Genomic DNA, 22,659 nt, shown 5'->3' with positions numbered 1-22,659 from the left:
CACTATCATCAGGCCTTTTCCCATTAATGAATATCAAGAGAATTTGATGCACTTACTTACCTGAGTAACTCTCAACTGTACCAGGCTATACTGAATAGTTGAAAGCATATAATTCCTGTTGTAAATAATTTTTGGTGTGATACCACAGATTTTTATGTTACTTTTTTATCGATTGTCTGTGCATGTGTGCACATGGTGCATACATACTCCCTCCCATGGCTTCCAAGAATATCCACATGTTACAAATTCATAAAATAGATTGATTGATTTAGTTTACTTTACTTCGCATTTTGTGCCTCTTGGCTAATTTGCAAAGATGGGGATGAGTGATGAAATTGATGAATGGACATTCACAAACAACCGAGCCCGAGCGGGATTCGAACCCGGGACCCTTGGCGTCGCAGCGCAATGTGCTAACCACTCAGCCACAGGGTCCGGCACAAATCCATAAAAGAACCAAAGGAATTAAGATAGTTAATTTTCCTAGACACATGGACATCACTGAGAAGTTAATTTTACTAGACACATGGACATCACTGAGAAACATTAAACTGTGTAATAAATAAAAATCAAAAGTAATTTACAGGTAAAGCACTAATTTATTTTGAGAATAATCTTGTTCACTGGTCATACATAAAGGAAGGTCACATTTCATTATTTTCTTTGACTCTAAAAAAAAAGGGGAAAGAACATAAGTTAAATGAAATTATGTTGTCCACGTATACAAAATACACATGTTTTTGGTGACATTAAAACCATGTAGTAAAATGCATGGTTTTAAGGAAAATACAGTTTTGCAGGATAACGTTTTGATATTCTTAGTATCAATCAATAGTATCAATGCACACAGCACTTGGATGAATACGAATTTAACGTCATGGAAAATGCTAAAACAGCGTTCACAATAAAAATCAAACGAAGAGATACCCAGGTGGCATCTCATAAAACTAGGATTCCTACAACTATTTCACTGTCACACACACATGCTGACGCAGAAAATTGTGTGCGAGAGAAAAAGAGAAACATTGAAAACTGAGTGAATAGTCTTTGACAAAGTATAAGCTGACCACATTGTTATATTCATATGAACAGTCTATTCACAAGAAGCTCCTTTGCAGCTCACCATTGTTACGATGCACACGTGTAGGCTCTATTTCTACAGACATGATATCTGAGGTTCCTTGAAAATTTCAACCTCGCCACTGTATATGATACCCATATTGTGGAAAACTGCACACACGATAACAATGTCTCGAACTGTTTCCAAGACTTCTGGACAAACGTGGAAAACGTCGCTTCCATATCCCAAAGGTTCTCTCCACAACATTCCCCTGCTGAGCATGGGCATAGTTGTACCTCTTTCAGGATCAGTTGGTGGGTCTTGGAATGGACTGTAGAGGTATGGTCGAGCTGAGCTGAATATCCCTTGCCATGAAGAATTGCATCTTGTCCTTTGGAATATCGAATTATCATAAATACTTCCTGCCCATCTAGCCACGAAGTCAAGAACTCCCATTTGGGACCTGCACTACCTGAAAAAATAACAACAAAATATCCTTAAGACTGATCTCACAATTTAAAATAAGAACATGGAAAGTTGTAAAGAAAATTCATTCCACATAAATTAATGCCTAACCACAAATTAACCCAATACACATACCTGATTATTAAAATGTCCATATCTTGTGCATTTTGAAATGCAGAAAATACTCATTTCTGAAGTTAATAACATGAACATAACTGTGTTTGTAAAAGTTTTTCAGTATTATTCAAATCTAAACAATTGCTACATACCTGCCTAAACTACTTGCATAAGTGGACACGAGCAGGATGGTAAAATTATTCTCATCAGAAAACCTGTTCAGTATTTGCTTATAGGCACATGTAGAATATGATTTATGTACATGCATGTGTGTACTATGAGAATATCGAAATTACAAAAGCAGAGTTTGCACCTATATTAATTTATGTAAAATAAAAATTATCTGAAGGGATACAGCCTCTTCTGTGTACACCTTTGGAATGGAAAATAGAAGAGAAATATTCATGATTTCACAATTATGCTTGTTCAAATATGTTCATGTTAAATCATATATTTTTGTGTAATCATATATACTGTAGTAATCAAATAAAATCAGCGACTACCTTCATTCACCAGGTGATGAACCAAGCTTTGGGGCTATTTTCACCAGGTCTCGTGATTTGTCACTGTGGAAATTTATTTTTAAGACACAAATATTTTCTTGTATTCTATCTTTTGCACTGCATGTTAGGGAGGGCAGTTAGGTATTCCATGTGTGTGTCTAAAAATAATCAGAAACTTCTATAGTGCACAGGTTAGGTAGTTTGATTAACTGTTATTGTCTTGTTTATTTTCCCAAGTTAGTGTGAGTAATTTAACATACATACATTGAAAATGTGTGAAAGATATATCTGGTCTCACCACATTGTGCCAGTAGTTGCACCCAAAATAGAAATACTAGGTACCCTTAACAATCTGTACTCCCTCAAGAAAGTAAATGCCTTGCATGGTTTATGTTAAATGTTGAGGTTTTTCACTATTTTTAGCTCGCACAGATGTGTCATTGTGAAATAAAGTACGTCTGTTACCTTACTGTGAAACAGCCTGAGGGCTTCGTGCAAGTGAATATAGCACCCAGCACGACATTCCACAACAGGAGCTAAAATTTTTCGTCGTTAAGTTAGGAGTGTTAGGTTTGGAGTTGACGTGTTCTTTCGCTCTTTTTGTGTGCACATAAACGGTTTTTTACTAATAAAAGGCGGCGAAAGTAACCGTAGATGGAAGGTTTTAACTTACGCCGGTCATACTTTGGAATCAAATACATCCGTTATTTGTGTTTTCCGCGAGTTGGAACCAATTTAATATTACGTAAAACATCGAAATCTGTCCATTAAAAAGAAAAGAAAACAATTCTCGAGGGAGTACATTGGGTTAACGGCACCGAAATCCTATTGTATTCCATTATTTTGCTACACAACTGAGTAACAAATCGATGCACTACTTCAGAATCAAATAATGTTCATGCAGAAGCAATATTATTATAATACAGGATTACACTTTTCTTTATGAATCAATAAACCGAAGAAAGAGAGGCAGTACAACCAATTAACAAGGTTTATGTTTCCTCAAACTAAGATAATTACGTAGAGAGTAGTTCAATTTACATACCTGATGCAAAACTGAGGCATAAAAACTGGACAAAACAGCTGTTGCAATGAGAAAATCTTCAAAATATCCATCCTCTTCATCATAGTTTCTAACTGCAACGTCCATTTTTATTTTCTCAAGAGAACATTCTGTATCTCAAGAGACCTGTTTCGTTCTCTTGGCGAATACAGGATCTTAAGAGACCGAATATCGCTCTTACGCTGCCAAGAAGTGTCTATGAAACAGCGAATCTTAAGATGGATCTTGAGAGGGGACTATGAAACGCCAAAAGTGTCTCTTGGCACAGACTGTTCTTATCCAAGATGGTGAAGTAAACCGTCTCTTGGCTAGTATCTTGAGATACGTTTATGAAACAGTATGGCGTCTTAAGAGAGGTCTCAAGACGCTTTCCTTTCTTGAGAAACGACTATGAATACGGGCCTTAGACCTGGAAGAAGATTTCTAACGAATTTATGATAAATTCTACAAAAATTGAATTAAGAGAAATTCTGGTGGATGTTTACAGGCCATTTCATCTCAAATCATACAGGTAACTAATAAATGTGTCACCTTCGAATTTGAAAATCCGCTAAAAAAATATGTCAGACAACCACATGAACAGTGGCGCAGTGGCGTATGCTGGTTCTAACGAGTGGGTAATCTCCGACCCTTGATCATCAAACTCCAAAAGTTTCCGTGCATTTTATATCAGGATCCATATGGGATTTAGGAATATTTTGTGGGAATGTTTGTCTTATTGTGGCGACCACAATCAATTAATTCTCATTATTGGAGTTTAATATACGTGTAGAATTTCAAATAATAAAACAAGACAGTATTATAAAGCAAAATAAAAAAAACCTGTGAAATATAAAATGAAAGACATGCACTAGTGAAATAGAAACCCTCATTATTAATTTAAGTGCAAAATTCAACTTACTCCAGGACTCAGAATGAAATTCCCTATGAATGATAAAAAAAATTCCCTTTCCGAGCTCCAAATTCCCTGCGATGACAGGTTTTAAAAGTTCGAATCAGTGCAGGCCTGAGCCAGAAATTTATTTCGGGGTGGGGTGGAGAGGAGGGTACTCATCCCTTATTACCAGCCGCCACACAAAGTTGAAAAAGTGGGGGTAGAAGTTCTGAAGATAAATCTCAGATAATTACAACGTATTATGCAAGGTGTTTAATCTGGAAATGAAGTAAAATTAATTACCACTATACACTTTTTAAATTAGATATATGAATGATTTCGGGGAGGGGATTTCAGCTCCCCGAGTCCTCCACCTGGCTACGTGCCTGATGTGTTTGTTCCTTATATGTTTTAGTCGTTCATCTTCATCACTATTAATCTAAAAAGGTGGAATAGTAACTTAAATAAACTAAAATATATGTAATTTATTTATATCTTTTCCTTTAAAAAATATTCGTGTGGCCGCGGTGGCTCAGTCGGTAACGCGTCTGACTACCATGCCGGGTTCGATCCCGGCGCCCACCCAGCGTCGAATAACATGGTTACCTGGGGGGAAACCCTGGGGGGTAAAGGCGGTCAGGGGCGTGATGCTGATCACATCATCTCCACTCACGACCGGATCAAGAAAGTGTGGGGCGTTACCCCCACACCCCCTATACGCCTTCATGGCGTGGTGCAATGCACAGGGGAGCACTTTACCTTTTTTACCTTTAAAAAATATTCAGTTCCGTGAAGGAAGTACTCTCGCTGCTTTTGAAGATTAGAGAGAAGAAACAATCACTATTTTTGCAAATACAAGAATGGGGGGAGTCAGCTTATAGGTGCATTAATTGCTTAAGTTTTGAATTTTAATTTAGTTTGCTTCATCTTCAATATTTAAGCTTTTTCCTTTTGATAAATTTCTATGTAACAGACATCAGCAAGACAGGAGTATAGTGAAAATTAGCGTAGAATTGGTTTGCCTATGTTATTCATATTTTCCTGTTCTTCGCACTTTACCGGGTATGTTTTCCCTATTTCCCTTACAGAAGGCAATTTGTGAACCCAAGATTCCCGTTCCTGAGAAATGTCCCTGCCATAAAAAACACAGTTTCTATGTTTAGCGACGACATAGCCTTCGGGAGAGAATTGTGGAGGAGGGTTGTAGGAGGTCAATGGTCGCCAGCGGAGGGAAAGGCAAATTCTAGGGGTTGAGACCGGTGGACTCTCACCAGAAGAAGCTTACCCTGGCCACGGAATCGCCGCGCCTGAGAAGCAGAGTTTCCTCCCCCTCTTTTCTTTCTCTTCCCTCCTCGCCAAGGGTTGTAAAGGAAGCGGGTGGAATGACGTCAGGGTGAGATTCCCTAACGTCATTCCACCGGCTGGAGAAAGGTTCACGGACATTCAGCGGCAAACGGTTGGAAGCATTCGCGGCGCGCTGGAAGCAAAGAAATGTAAGCATCGAAATTGGTTTGGAAGAATATTGCGAAGAAATGTATATATATTTTTTTTTTAAAAAAAGAAAGAAATACAGCCGGGTCATCTGCGATTACCTAGATGACCCAGAGTATACGCCGCTGCAGTGGCGGATCCAGAGGAGGGCACGTGCCCCGCCCAAATGCTCGAGCAAATTATACTCGTAATAAGTAATTTACAAAATTAATAAAAAAAATCTTATTAATTATGTGTACACTTTTGAAAAGTGATGCACCCCATATATCGTTAAAAATTGCTGAGTGCCGAACATCATTTGAAGTTTGTGCCCCCTGTGCATTGTTGAAAGTTGGTGCCCCCCATACCGCATTGGAAGTTGGTGTCCCCGAACATCATTGAAAGTTGGTGCCCACGTAGGGTTACCAGACGTCCGGTTTTTTCGTATGTATCACATAATATTAATTATGAAAATATGTAACAAGAAAAATCATGCAAGTTACAAGTCAATCACTGCGCTTCCAAACTCAATAGTGAAATTTCTTTTGATTCAGTCATTCATCAGTTGTAGGTATATATTCGTGTAGCTTGAAAACGTTCTGGGAAACCAGGACGAAACGTCGCAGATAAAATCAAATAAAAGACAATAAAAATAACTGTGTTAGATTATTATGCATCTACAAAAAGTGGTTATGTGGACCTTTAAGAAGAACATAGATATTCAGTCATTGCCCAAGAAGAAAATAAATGTTTGTCCCGCTAGAAAACAAACGGGAAAACGGAAGCAATTAATGAACAAAGTTTTTGGACCACTTACTGCTGATATCACTGTGAGTAGAATTCTTTGCCTTAGGGTTTATACTGATTCAATATTTTCATTGTAAAGCAGGGAGATAGAGAACAAAGTTATTGAGGGTGTTTGCAAGTCATGAAAGTCAGAAAAAGCAAAGAAATCAAGAAGTCAATAAAAAGACAATAAATTATTCTCTGGTCAAGAATTTTTGCTATCACAGTGACTGTTGGTTGATTTAGTTTATTTTACTTCACTTTTCTGCCCTTTTGGCTAATCGTGAAGATGAGGATGAATGGTGGTAAGATAAGATGGATGAAGGGACAGTCACGAACATATAGGGACAACCGACACAAATCCCCACATAATATTATACTGGCTGTGAGTCCAGACACCAGAGCCTTGCTAGTCTGTCAAATGCAGTTGAGGATGCATTAATAGATAAAGCAGGTTTAATTCTCTTCTTAAATACAGCTTCAGTTTTCCTCTTAACTGTCCCTTTGGTAGGGATTTTTCATTAAATAAATATTTATTTTCTTAATTGCAAATTTCCAAATTTCGGAGTCGATTAAATAAACGTTAAGAAAAACGAAAAAAAAAGGTCAAGAAAAGTCCAGAAAAGATCAAGAAAAGTCCAGAAAAGATCAAGAAAAGTCCAGAAAAAGTCAAGAATTCTGGATTTGTTATTTTGGTAGAAACCCTGTAATTGAACTAAAAACTAATCAAGATGAAACTCTGGAACCACTTCAAATTATGGTAATTGCTGAATATTTGTTTGCCATGACAGGTCATAATGCAAATGTTGAGAGAGTACTTTTGTTACCATCAGCACAACAGACTCATGAGAGAAAGGATTTTCATAAAGTCTGTAAAATGTTTGGTACTGGTCCCTATAATTTCAAAGAGTTTGACTGTCCACTCTAACATAAATATATTTTGACTAAACCTGAAATGTTGAGAAAAATTGGCTCCTCTGAGAAGTACCACTTTAATCATGTAGTAAGAGGTTCAGTGTTTAGTATGATTGCAAGTTTTGAAATTTTGCATTTTAAAATTCATTCTTTTAAACTGAAAAGTGTCATTTTTAAATTACTTTCTAACTTGTTCTATAGAAATACGTATTATTTATTGAGAATGTTTTGTGTCCTACATTTTGAGACAGCATGTCCTACATTTCCCTTATAGCGATCTGGTAACCCTATGCCCACGTGCATCGTTGAAAGTTGGTGCCTCTCGAACATCGACTATGTTTCTTTATTTTTATGAAACAGCTGAATGTAGAAGAAAAGTTCTTGTCAGATTTTTAAGACAATGTCTTACGTAAGTATAAACAGAAGCGTACGCATGATTTCACCGGGGAGGTTACTTCTAAAACTTTCTCCAAATTCACATTACCATTGTTTTATTATACTTTAATTAAATAATAATAATCACAATTAATTAATAATACTTATAATTAATTAATTAGCTGAATTACTAATAATAATACTACTATTAAGTAGTAGAAATCTACATAAATATAGTATTTATGAAAACAATAGAACGAAATTACTTTCTAGTCATTCGATTTTTATCAAATCCTGGAAGCATTTTTTTGTTTCTTTGTTACGTTATAATTGTCTGGTCAACGAGTTGAGACATTTTAAGGGTGAAGAAAATCCATAAAAAACAAGAAAATATATTAAAATAAATTGAAATAATCAAAGTATGGAACTCATCCAAGGAGCTGCGGTGGTCTGGTCGGTAGATCGTCTGACAATCACGCGGGAGATGCGGATTCGATTCCCGAAATTGGTTGGAATTTTTCCGGCTTCTTCCCCGCATAAATGTCCCCGATAATTCACATCTGAATTGTCTCGCTGTTCTTACCAACAAAACATTTTACAATAGTTAATCTTATTGTCGTTTGAATAATTGTCTAATCAACAAGGTGAGACACAGTGGCGTCGCGTGCAGTTCACAGTGGCGCAGGAACGGGGGGGGGGGGGTACAGGGGTACATTGTACCCCCTAAATTTTTGAAGGGGGGTATTGTACCCCCCTAAATCCGTAAATCGAGTTGTACCCCCTGTACCCCCCCTTGGTGATTTGACCGCAGACGCAAGGTGATTCTGTAAAAAGAACTTATTTTCAGTTCGCCCAATAAAAAAGTGTATATTGTTTATAACTTATAAACACAGAAATTCAAACCATTCTAAACTTATTCTACTATTGAGCGACCACAAGGAAAAAACCTTGGACGAAAAGTCCCCGCGCACCTTTCCCTTCTTCCGTTCAGCTCTGGATATAAGGAAGCATGGTCCACTCTCCCCCTCCCCTCCTCGCGGGAGTACGGTGCACAGGAGTCGCGGGTCTGCGCAGGTTGTTTTGCTTGTGGTTCCACTATAGTTAGTTCATTGACGTAAGTTCTTGGAAACCTCTTTAAGGAGATGAAAATTGTTTAAAATGTGTGTGGAACGATGGAATCAGATTTGCTCTCAGAAAATCACGCTGCAGACGAATGCTCCTTTGCGTAAGGGGAGGAAGGTACACTTTTCTAAAGAAATGGTCGCGTCGATTCGAAGATAAGATACAAATCTTCATCAGAAGGGTATATGACTGATCCCATTTTCTTTTGAATATTTAAAATGGAATTTTTCAAAACGAAATACAAGGTGGTTATAATTAAAGTGACGGTGTTCAGAGTGGTACAGCACGGGCTGTAATGAGAGTAGCAGTCTGAAACTTCGTAGATATGATAATGAAGCAATGCGCTCGCGAATTATGCAAAAAAAAAAAAAAAAAATTTAGTTCCAATTCTCGCCACCAGGGTAAAAAATGGCGCTGTAAGCAGTCAAAACGTGGTATAGTTACAGGAAAAACACTATAAATCGCAGAAAACAATACTCTTTGTAATAAAATATCGCTACAATTTCACTATTCGAATTACATGAACATTACTAAAGGAAAAAGCAACAAGCGTCACCAATGACAACCAGGGAGCTCACACAATGGTTAGGCAATGTCACCGACTTTGACGTCAGAGTTATGGAAATTTCCACGTTTCGACTGCTTACAGCGCCATTTTTTACCCTGGTGGCGAGAATTGGAACTATTTTTTTTTTTTGCATAATTCGCGAGCGCATTGCTTCATTATCATATCTACGAAGTTTCAGACTGCTACTCTCATTACAGCCCGTGCTGTACCACTCTGAACACCGTCACTTTAATTATAACCACCTGGTACTTACACGAACGAGACGAGACACTACAGACCAACTTAGGGGGGGTACAATGTACTGCTGTACCTCACCTATATTTTTCATAACTTTGTAAGGGGATGTTCGGAAAACTATACTTAAACCTATATATCAAGAGATTTTGAAAATAGAGTCCCGATTAGCCTATCTGAGCATGAAGTGAATCTAGAATAAGTTTTAATGACTTCCGAGTGGAAACCGAAACAAAAATTAACACAAACAAGAACGAGAAGGACCTCGCCACACAGAAGACGAGATGAGGCTGCGACAATTTTCGACTCATCGCAACGCGATATCATTCCTAGGTGAAATGAAATATTTCCTAGACATTTAAACAAAGTGCAACTTGCGATATTATCAGAGGGGGGGGGATTATTTTTACCTATGTATTAGGTATACTTATAATTGGACATTAATTGCTTAAATCGTCGTCGGCTTGTAATCAAGGGGTCCCGGGTTCGATACCTGGTGGAGGCACAAGTGGTTCGGATTCCACTTTAAACTGTACGTCCAGTCCCGATTAGCCTTGCTGTGTAAAAAGTGTACTTAAAACAACAAATCAAATCAAATTAATTGCTTAAAATCTAATTTTGATATCGAATGCAACACAAACACAACGCCATTTTAAGTTAAGCCCTAAAGTCAATCTGTAAGAAAATTACATTAGTCAGATGAATGCACGAGATAAATGAAACTCACTGCAGGTTCTATTGGTAGATTTTGGATTGGATTCACAAGGTTTTTGAGTGAGATGAGAATGTTTGATTGATGTATTTGGTTTATTTTACTTCGCATTTCTGCCACTTTTGGCTAATCGCAAAGATGAGGATGGGCGATGATATCATGAAATTGATGAACACTCACATGCCCAACCTGGGACCTCTGGCGTCAAAGCGCGCTATGCCAGCCGGCGAGATGGGAATGTGTTTTGGATTTTCTTTGTAGATGCGAAAATATTTAACTGTGACGCGCACATGCTTTTGCTTACATTAAAGTTTACCTTTTCACATAAACGAGAAATTGACATGTCACCCTAAAACACAAGCATGTATCTGCACTTAATACTTCTCTACGAGGGTCACTATTTATATTTTGAGCCTAACAATGAAAAAACAGGAATTTGGCATTGAAAACTGCTTTATTGTTTTTCGAAGTATTCTCCTTTATGGTCAATACACTTTTGCATTCGTACGAACCATTTGTCAAAGCAGTTTTTCCAATCTTCTTGAGACACCTCCATAATATGGTTTTTGAACGCATCAACGGCGTCTTCCGCCGACGAAAATCGTTGTCCACGCAATTTATTCTTGACATTCGGGAACAAGAAGAAGTCATTGGGTGCCAAATCAGGACTGTACGGCGGATGACCAATCAATTCGATTTTTTGACTGTTCATAAAGTCGGTTGTTAGACGAGATGTGTGACAGCTGGCATTGTCTTGATGAAGAATGATCCGACGGCGTTTGTTTGTTTTCCGTATTTGACCGAAGACCTCTGGCAAACAAATTGTTGTGTACCATTCAGAGTTGACCGTTCTACGTTCCTCTAAAGGCACAGTTGCCAAATGACCAGTTTTCCCGAAAAAACAGGCGACAATTTGTTTCGATGTGCTTCGAGCGCGAACAACTTTTGTTGGATTGGGTTCATCTTGAAACACCCATACAGTCGACTGCTGTTTACGTTCCGGCTCATATGCATATATCCATGATTCGTCACCTGTTACAATCTTATATACGTCTTTTGAAGCACCACGATTGTATTTATTGAGCATTTGTTTGCACCAATTGACGCGAGCGTCTTTTTGAGTTTTTGTCAAATTGTGTGGGATCCAACGAGAACATACCTTTCTCACAGCTAAATGATCATGTCATATTTTATATATGCTGGTGGAACTAATGCCTATGGTTGCCTCAATCTCACAGTATGTCACATGACGATCTTGCAGTATTAGGTTTTGCACAGCATCAATGTTTTCTTGAACAACAACTGATTTTGGACGACCTTCGCGAATCTCGTCGGTGAGCGAATGGCGGCCACGATTAAATTCGTTATACCAGCGTTTCACAGTGGCAAAGGATGGGACTTCATCGCCAAATGTGGAAGTAAGTTGATCGATGCACTCTTGTCTTGATAATCCACGTCGAAAATCGTAAAAATTCATCGCACGAAAATGTTCACGAGTTAATTCCATTTTATTGTTGTCGCGCAATCTCTAAGGCAACATAAACAACACAAATGAAGCTATTGACAAAACATTTGAAGTACGTTATGGTCAATAATGCCAGACGATTCCGTGCAAACGTCAAATCGCGCCTAACTTCAATCAGTGTTGCCAAGGCTCAAAATATAAATAGGGACCCTCGTATATGAAAAGAAACCTTGGGCGGTTCTTCATATTGTCCACCAAAGATAAAAAAAACAAAAAAAACACCTTTTCAGCGTATGCCTTTCCTTGCTTCCTCTGACATCTGAAGGATTTCCGTTTTGTATATGTAATGATAGTACTTTCAGTGATTGAAGAGTGTCATTAGGTACAGCTAATTATATAACAAATAAATGCTTTGTCAAATGTTTCACAAATATTTCAAAGTTAGACTTCTTACGAGTATGACGACGGGAAGTAATAAGTATCAGTTTCCTTGACTTATTATTTATTCAATACAAACACGTAAATGCAGGTATTACACCCCGTACAAACGTCAAGCCACTGCTCGATACCCAGTACGACGTCAAGCGATCTGCCGTTTCAACTACTAGCACCGCTCCCTTTCCACCTCGCTCGAGCTGCAAGGCATGAGGAGCTCTGAGGTAGTCTACCACGTCACAGCGATGTTCCTACCTCAATACACTCGAGTACAAAATTAATCAAATAATATAACTGTCATACGAGTTGATCGGGAACCATCTCAACTCAGTTTTTTTCTTTTTTTAATACAACGCCCTACAGATGTCCGAGTAAATACCAAATACGTGGCTTCTAAAAGACATTGGATGTGGTACACATCTGCCATAAATTGTTTAAAGATATTTTTATGCGTAGCTATGGGAATTTAAAATTAGAATGAACTGAACTGAAGTGGAAGTCTATAAGTATGATATATTCATAATGTAGTTTCTATATTCAGTGGGTGGGCCTCCCCGATGGCGCAGTGGTAGCGTCGTCACCTTGTAATCAAGGGGTCCCGGGTTCGATACCCGGTGGAGGCACATAGTGGTTCGGATCCTACTTTAAACTGTAGGCCCAGTCCCAATTAGCCTTACTGTGCATAAAGTGGACTTAAAACACCAACTCAATATTCAGTGGGTGGGAGATGACTATTCCTGGTTGGGGTGGCTCAAGATCCTCCTCACCCCCTTTAATCTCAACCTGCATTAAAATGAATAGATGTATCTTTGTTCGCAATTTTCATATTTCGAACTCCTGATTTTGCGTTGCGTTAAATTCAAATAATGCCAGAACGAAGTCCAGAGCTTTATATGTTTCAGAATTGTTATCTGGTTTTAAAATCTGTTTAAAAAACATAAATTCTTAGAAAAACAAAGAAAAAATAGTTATGCAAATTTTGAATTAGATAACAGGACATTCGTGTGTGCTGTTCTAAAATAGAATATTTCCCTTTCTTTCACATTATACCTAAGTATCAAAGACGTATTTAGGAGGGGGTCCGGACACTCCCCTGAAAGACTTACCAAGAAGTAAAAGTAAATAATCAAAATATAATTGTTTAGCATTTGTTATATAATCGATGGTTATTTCCGCTGAATTTATTGGAAGGCAAGGAATTTGGCTCATACGGCTTTGAAGGTTTCCAAAAGATTTATGCACACAACTAATAATAATATCCATAAAATACTAATCAGAAACTTTACTTTTCGTTAATTGGATATAACTCCTTGTTTGTTATTCAATAAATATTCAATTATTTTCCTATTTGACATTAAATTCCTTGCCAGGGCAGTTGTTTTTATGCAAATCTTGGCGATCTTAACTACACGTAAGCTAGATAATGAATATATGCTTTTATATTATTATTCTTTTAATATATTTTACCTATTCATGTAATAACAACAATACGATATTAATTTACATATTTAATTAATATTTTAATTTAATTAAAAATAATTATTATAATTATATTTATTTATTATTATTGTTATTATTATTGCATCACTTGGTTGGATGCCCGAAATGTATTTCTAGGTGCAGTAGTATGTGTGTTTATGTATATATATATGGGATGCTGAATTTTGTACCCCCCCACATGAAAAACGTTCCTGCGCCACTGGCAGTTCGAATACGAGTGTTCACAATAATGTTTTTGTACTGAATGCAGATTTACTCCACTCCCTTGTAACTTCATATTGAATTGAAAAAGTGAGAATAACAGTTCAATTTATTTTCAACAATTTCCCCCCAAAATCATGCTAGATTTGAAAAGGACCTAGGGGAAATTGTCCCTCTCCCCCTTAAATACGTCAGGTTTAGCGAATTGTCGCTTAATCACGTCAAAATGATTGCAGTAATACATGCAAGCTCTTAACAAAGTATCCCACCGTGTCAGAACCGGTTCCGGAGGTAGAGGTATGTCAGAGGCATTCTCACTAAAATGGCACTCTCAATACGGCGATTTTAAGAAAACTTTCTTAACATTGCATTGGACACTAGTTTGTAAACATCCAGAAAACTTTTTTGCACTTCTTCACAGACTCGATGTAAAGCATGCGTGAGAGAAAAGCAGAATATTGTCATGCTTTATTCAGCGTAGCCACAACAGAAAGAGGCTTCTGTCAAACAGCTGGCAAATAGTTTGGCGATTCACTTTCTCCAGGATGTCCATTGCAAGGAGAAATATTTTCCCTGGTTTGTCCTCCTCTAACGTGCCAACATCACATTTGCAATGGAGCGACCCACTTCATCACAGGTTTCGTCAATAGACACAAAAATCGACTCACCTGCAACGTAGTCGCGAATTTTTTCAATCGTGTCTTCATAGCAATGGTGCACGTACTTTTCTCCGTGGCCTGGGAAGCTGCTCTCACGTGTTTCTCATGCCCAACATGCTGTTGGACATGTAACAGCATTTCTGCGCTTTCACCTCGCAATATTTGCAGAAAGGAATACTTCCATCCGTGGAAAACACTTCCGCTCCAAGTTCAGACACAAGCTTTTGCAAAAAAGAAGTTTTCCTAGGACTCGCTTTAGGCATGTTAACGGTCTGGCTTTCTTCCACAAACTGAAGTCAAACATAAAGTCTGTAGACAACCTCCCTGCCCCCTCCCTCCGCACGGCACCTCCTTATCTGACTTGAGATCTTTGCAGGCAAGTGCTGTCTGGTCGTATACACCATGCTGAAAGCTTCAAAACAAGAGAAAGTTGCCACTTGTTTCAGTTGTCCAAAAAGGTTTTTCTCTCCTTTCAGAGATGGTTCATATATATATATATATATATATATATATATATTTAATTTCTTTACTACAGAAATAATGTTTAAGAGGTGATGAACTGATGATGATTCGAATTGAGAATGGGCAATAAAAACATAGTCGAAAGAAGGTGAAGTTGCAAAGAAAAGGTGTTAAGACCTTAAAAAAGGCTAAAAAAGGACCAATAAGCCAAAAAATGCCGAAAAAGGCAAAAAAGGATAAATAAAACCCACCTATTTCTCGCCTACAATGACCCAAAATGAACATATATTATGTTGGGCCTTGTCTTCGGACACTAGGAAATAAAAAAAAGGATTTTTCCTCAACTTCCGAGCCCTAGTTATAACACACGTTTTTGGTCAGTTTAATATGATAATTTCAACAAAAAACTGAGAATATATCAGCATTATAATAGTGAATGAAGTTTCAAATTTGAGATTAGAATTACACTTTTTTTTAATTATACTATCTCTTGAGTAGATTCAGAATTATACTTTTGTATTACCCAAAATGTTCACAAACACATTTTGTTCCGTGTTACCTCTGGCCACTGGCGTTACCACCAGCAGTCATACACTGGAATGTAGTGTTTCAATCCCGTTCCAACACATACATCATTGTAAATCGAGGGATTTTTTTTAGAAAAGGAAAATTTCAATGGTATTTTCATTATCTTACACTGTTCTTAGGATGGCAGTTGCAGGAAAGAAAAATGGGAGGACAACTGAAAGTGAACCAGTGTTTTTAAACAATGTCTTACATTGTCTTATTGCCATGGGCGTCGCCAGAGTTTCATAGGGGGAGGGAGGGAGTCAAAACTTGATTAGTAGAAATAGTAATATCAATAATCATTATTATTACCACAGTTTATATATATATATATATATATATATATATAATACAGTGGAATCTCGATTTTACATTTTTCAGGGGTGAAAGAACTTGAAATGCGGGAAAATGAAAAATCTGGGTAAATTTTATAGCATTTTATTCTATTGGGACCATGGACATTGGATGTATAAAGCAAGAAAATGTAAAACCGAGGTTCAACTGCATTTAAGTGATGAGCACGATTTGACAATTAGGTACATCACTATGATAAATTATAGTTATAGTTCGTTATATTATGTTAAAAAAATTGTGTTTTGAATTTTTGTGCAGGTCCTGCACTCTCATGAAAAAAACTGTTATGCCCAAGCCCTCGTATATGTTAGAACATGGCATTTTACTTTACCAACATAGAAGAGTTTTGTTACGAGAGATTTTTACAATCATTTACATAGTTATTGCATGTTTTTAAAGTTTAAAAAGTCCACTTGTTTAAAAAGCCATTTTTATCTCCCATTTTGATCAGAATTAATCTTCATTGCAGGATACTTCAGACTCCAGAGAATATTGTAGTTGTAAAAATTTTTTGATTTTCATGTTTAAGGGTTTAATTCACATTTTGCACTTAATTTTGTGACAAAATAGAGTAAAAAAATGTTCTTACACGTTGCAGAAATTCCAAATATGAATATTACAGTGGGCAATCACTCATTTCTTGTTTCCAACAAAAATTAAATGTGCAGGACCCTATTTATAAGATGTTATTACATAGATGAGAGTTATACAGTTGAACCTGAGTTATACGTATGTCAAGGTGAAGAGAAAATAATATGTATAACTGAGAATTACATACAATTCAGATTAAGATATCATATCATTATTAAAATTAAGTAATCGTATCTATTTTGATTGATTGATTTGGTGTTTAAGTCCACTCTATGCACAGTAAGGCTAATCGGGACTGGACCTACAGTTTAAAGTGGGATCCAAACCACTATGTGCCTCCACCGGGTATCGAACGTGGGACCCCTTGATTACAAGGCGAAGATGCCATCGGGGAGGCCCTGTGTATCTATTTTGAGGAACAATATATACGTAATACAGGTTATTTCTCTTATAAAGTGGTAAATTAACGAATCTAAATGTTTAATTCTTAAATACATTACAGTTGCCACTTTATTAGTAAACACTGCAACACTAAAGTACTACAGCAGATACTATAGTTTTACTACCCAATTTTAAAAAAAACCTTGTCTAAAATAGCATTTCTTTTACTAATGACTGTGCAAAGTGTGGCATAAGCAATGACTAAATCTGCAGCTATTTTAGTTTTATGTGGAGTCCACTTCCTGTATAAAGTTTCTGGTCAAGCGTGCAAATTTCCTCTTTCTGTTCTCCATGGCCAACAAGTAGCAACTGAAACTGTCAATTGTTGTAGCTTGGTTACATACAAATCAACTGTATTTTACGAAAATTTGTACATATAATACTGAATTACGTATAAATGTATTATGTGCAAATAAAGTTAAAGTAACATGTTTTTAAATTATATTTTGCTGGGACCTACCATAATTTATCCACAAAACAGAATTAAGCAGAACTGAGTTACGTATAAAGCAGTCTCAACTGTATAACTATTGACATGAATTTAATAATTAAATTTGTGTTTACCATGTTTTGCATTGTCATGTAATGAGACCATTTTGGTGTTTTATGCTACAGATAAATATGTTGTATTTTTTTGTAATTCATTGGAAATATTTGTATATATATTTATATAAACATTCTTATTGTATATAGAGATAGATGACAGATAAAGAAACTTTCATTGATCAAATAAATGGAAGCAGCATATAAGTTCATAATATATTAAATTGTAATTTAAAGTTGATTCAGCCATAATTGAGGGATTGCATAAAATGCTTGTTACTTTTATGACCAATCAGCATTGGGCATACATGCCCACACACAAATAACAACAGGCCAACCTAAGTACAAGGGCCATTAGGTTGGCATCAGGGAAAGCTTGTGAGAGCTATTTTCCCCGAGACTTATACCCCCCACCCCCAATTAGAATCATGGGTAATGTTTACCAACCAGTTGTCACTCATGGGAGGGGTAGAAATGCTTTATTTATAAAGAACCAACCATTGTTAGGCTAACAGTAGCCATTTTAGAGAACAAAAACCATGTGCTCCAAATTACATGTTTACTAAATCTTTTATTCTTTATTGAAAATCAGAAATAACACTCACCCATAGGTAAAATAATGCCTAATTTACTAAAAGTAAACTCATTTGCAATTATCTGGCATAATTAAGCCAGAAAAGGTGAAAAAACACTTTTGTTTACACTTTTTAAGCAATTGATAACTCTGCCATCTGGTGGGAGAAAGTGGCACTTCTCCTACAGACAAGGAAAGATCTCAAAGGACTCCAGCTGGCCAATGAAGCCTTCAAGGCTGTGACGTCACAGAGGAGACTTTCAGATGGCCTATTGTGTTCTGAGCTTGCTATTCAAGCTCACTTGTATTACAGACCCACCTGGGAGCAGGTCACCTGGAAGTTGCTGGTAAAATCCAGTGTGTGAATGGCCACCTGTGCCAGCAACAAAGGATACATAAAGGGAACAGGGATCTAAGGTCCTGTTACAGTAAACACAGGCCTAAGTGTGTGTGACCAAGTGGGATATTGTGTCCACAACTGCACTTAAGGATCCCAGTGAAAATTCAGCAAAATAGCGAGTTTTGTGTCCCTCGTCCCATGTGGAAATCCAGACCACATGGTCGGCAGAACTGACGCCATAGCAGCATCCATAGGATATCAGAGAATATCCAAGTTGTTCTTAGCCATCCATCCAAGAAAAGCCAGGAAAACTCATTTATCACTCCCCCAAAGCCTTTGTTACACCAAGGAAGCACATAATATCCAATTTTTAGTGTAGTGTACCCCAAAATTGTCCATGTGTCGGGATGTGGTGATAAAGAGTGAAATATTGTGTGTACGGCCCCAGGTATGATTGATGTAGTGTGAAAACGGCTGGTATGTAAGTACAAAATCTTTTGTATATCTTTTTTGTGTTATGTACAGTGAAGTGCTCATGTTTGGTGGTAGCTATGCCACAAGCGGTGTTCTTTTCAATGAATAAATATGTCGTTCAAAGGTGTCTGACCTTCTATCATTTTAGTGAATCATAAGCCTACTAAGCCCTCCTCTAGTTACTGATTATTAAAGTTAGGCTAAAGTTTGTCTGTTGCTTAACAGATATCTCAGGGGATATCTGTTACTATACGGAACACCACACGTGGGATAGGGTCTGCGTGTGGCCGCGTAAAGCATGGTTCTCTTTTGTTTTTGCTGTTTTTGATATATTATATATTTAAAGTTAACCTTTAAAACCAACTTTAAATCAACGTAATATAGAAACACCCAAAACCATCCCCTCTTACTTTAACTATCTTTAAATTAGAACTACGTTGAAATTTTTTATGTAAATATATTTAACAGGATATATATGTTAACCAATGATTGCTTTGGAGTTCCTTGTTCAAATTTAGAATTCTGATATCTAATGAATTCATTCACTGAGTCAGGTGTACTCTATTATTTAATAAATATATTTGTTATTACTCTGTTATTTAATAAATATATTTGTTACTATACTCTGATTTAATAAATATATTTGTTATTATAAGCTGTATTTAACAATTACCAATATGACCAAAAGTTTATCACAAACAAAAGTAAGATGTTTCCATCAGAAAATATGTGTCCGAAACTTTGTACATACTTTATGTAATATAATAAAAATTGTCTGTTACAAATGAACACTGAAACAAACACACGAGGGTTGCTCCGAAAGTAATGCCTCCATTTTTTCCCCCCAACAAACCACAGCAGATACAAAAGATCACAATACACCATTGAATAAAGCACAGTTTCAGCTGCAAGACATTAATTTTCTATCTAATCACCGCCTTTCTCTACACATTTTTGCCAGCGATGAACAAGAGCCTCTATGCCATGCTCGTAAAAATCGCCATCAACAGATTTAGTCCACTCTTTCACACCTGTGATGACCGCATGATCTGTTGAGAAATGTTGCCCATGCAATGAACCTTTCATTGGCCCAAAAATATGGAAATCTGACGAAATGTGAATGCCCCAACAAAGAAGAAGTTTAAGGTGCAGTCCTACTCGGATAAAGTGATGTGTAGTGTGTTCTGGGATAGGAAAGGGGTCATCCTTCTGGATTTCCTGGAGTGTGGAGAAACAATCACCTCTGACCGCTATATTGCAACACTAACAAAGGCTCGAATTTCCAGTCAGACCAGAGAAGAGGGAAATCTTCTTGCAGCATGACAATGGTAAGGCACACACACAAACTTCAAGACCAAGGAACACATTACAAAATTTGACTGGACTGTCCATCCACATCCGTCATACAGTCTTCATTTGGCTCCGTCAGATTTCCATCTTTCCGGGCCAATGAAAGTTGCATTGTGTGGGCAACATTTCCCAACAGATGATGCCGTCATCACAGCTGTGAAGGAGTGGACCAAATCGGTTGATGGTGACTAATATGCAAAATGATAAAAATACAATTCAACTTTCCAGTTGCCCCTTTTTTTATTTACCTTACTATACATGCAAACATACACATCTATATTTCTTACCAGAAATAACATTTACAAAAATTAAATTAAAACTGTTGAATGTACGAAAAATAGAGAACCAAATAATATAATTTCCACATCAACAAAACATTAGAAAAATTGACTATTCATTGTAATATTATTTAACTTATCGAACACTGAACACTGTTGTGCTAACTAAAGGTACATTCTCACAGTTGAACACATAATGACTTTGAAGTTAACAAATATGTTCTCATAACTGAGCACACAATGAAAACAGTTGCACAAGTTGAACACATACGACTGCCTGAGTGCAGATATTTTCCTGTGTTGAACCAAATGGAAGTAGGCCTTGCGTTATTTAGTAAATATCACCGAAGAAGTCATCTAACTCATCTTCATCCAGAATATCTACCATGAATTCTATATCATCCCCACGTGGAATTTCAAATTCTGAAACAAAGGACAGATCACATAGAATCGGTATTTAAAATTTGACCTTGAAACAGTCACCATTTGGCTTTCATTGCGTCCAACTTACTACAGTGGAACCTTGATTTTTACATTTTTCAGGGAACGAAGCTGCAAAAACTTAAAATGCAGGAAAATGTAGAATTGAAGAAAATTTTATGACATTTTCCCATGTTGGGAACATCAAGATTGAATGTATTGTTATTTATCTTCTATTCTGCGGTTGTTACAAGCATAAAAACACAGGAAATGCAAAGGAATGCAGGAAAATGTAAAATCGGGGTTCCACTGAAAACAATAGTCACCAATTAAATCACATTGTAAAAAAACACAATTCACATATCTCAATATCCCATGGAGGTACATAGTGGTTCGGATCCCACTTTAAACTGTAGGTCCAGTCCCGATTAGCCTTACTGTGCATAAAGTGGACTTAAAAAGAAACACCTCAATCAATCACACATAATTCAAGAATAATTCCAGTTTTTCAAAGTGGATTTTCCACAAATTCCAGGTACATAAATAATAATACACTGCAACCCAGATTTTACATTTTTGAGGGGACCATAGGAAAAAAAAACTTCTAACGCAGAGAAATGTCAAAAATCTGGGAAATTTTTTTAGTAGGGATGATCGATATGGAATTTTTTCCAATACCGATATAATATTGACTGATACAGATAATGGATCCAATATAAAATTCCAAATTGTCCTTGAAGATCCTAAATGGTTCATTGATCTCTTAAATAGATGTAACAACCAGATGACTGCACTGTAAGAGAAGCTACATATTTACTTTAGATTATATGTGTTTATATTCTTAAAAATTATAACAAATTGGCAGAATATTGTGCTAAATTATAATTTATTTATAGATATATCAGATTGGTAAAATTATCGGTAATTTTACCAATAATGGCCGATACCATTCGAGTACCGATTAATCTGTCCCATCCCTATTATTTTTTTAGCATTTTGCTCTACTGGGTCAACGAAGACTCAATGTATGATAAGGGGAATTGTACGAGGGTGAATCAAATATGAACGAGCCTTGATTGGCTAAGCGTCGGAATGGGTAGCAGGGTGTGATTGGGCATGTGCGGCCGGTAGTTGGGGCTGTCGTGAGTCAGGAACCAGAACAGCCGGTGTGTCGCATGCTTCGTTTAGTAGCTCTCACGATGAGTGAGCAGTCTCTGCCAGTGTCTGTTGCGCAACGCATAATCATCAAGTTCCTCACCCAGGAAAGCGTCAAACTGGCCGAAATTTACCGGAGACTGCAGGCCCAGTTTGGGAATGGTACCCTCTCGTGGGCAAGAGTGAAGGTGTGGTGTAAGGAATTCCAGCAAGGCCGTGAACGTGTTGCAAATGACGTGCACCCCCGTTGTCCTCGCACCAGTGTGACGAATGACAACATGGCTCATGTTCGTGAGCTTGTCGAACAGGATCGCTGAGTCAATGTGAAGCAAATTGCAGCAGAACTTGGTGTGAGCTATGGAAGTGTCCAATCAATCATCACAAAGCACTTGGGCTTCCGCAAAATCACAGCTCGGTGGGTTCCCAAGCTGTTGAATGTTGCTCAAAAAGATGACCGAGTTCGCATTGCTTGTCAGCTTCACACTCGTTTTGACGTGGAAGGGGAAGCGATTTTGCATCCCATTGTTATCTGTGACGAGACATGGGTGCATCATTACACCCCAGCATCCAAGCGTGCCAGCATGGA

At 37.2% G+C, this 22,659-nt stretch overlaps 1 protein-coding gene across 1 annotated transcript in view; it reads right to left on the bottom strand.

Moving 5' to 3' along the window:
* Positions 1-19,259: 19,259 nt before the first annotated feature.
* Positions 19,260-22,659, bottom strand: part of LOC145985093 (uncharacterized) — an 87,073-nt gene continuing 83,673 nt past the window's right edge. Inside the window, exon 11 of the mRNA XM_083118688.1 lies at positions 19,260-20,921. Coding sequence (XP_082974814.1) covers positions 20,830-20,921 — 92 coding nt within the window. The 3' untranslated portion in view covers positions 19,260-20,829. The remainder of the gene's footprint in view (positions 20,922-22,659) is intronic.

This window comes from Lepisma saccharinum, chromosome 3 (genome assembly GCF_977018435.1).
Source record: "Lepisma saccharinum chromosome 3, izLepSacc3.1, whole genome shotgun sequence".
In the NCBI taxonomy this organism is placed as follows: Eukaryota; Metazoa; Arthropoda; class Insecta; order Zygentoma; family Lepismatidae; genus Lepisma; species Lepisma saccharinum.
Note: the sequence above shows the minus strand (reverse complement) of the source record. Positions and strands in the feature narration are given on the sequence as shown.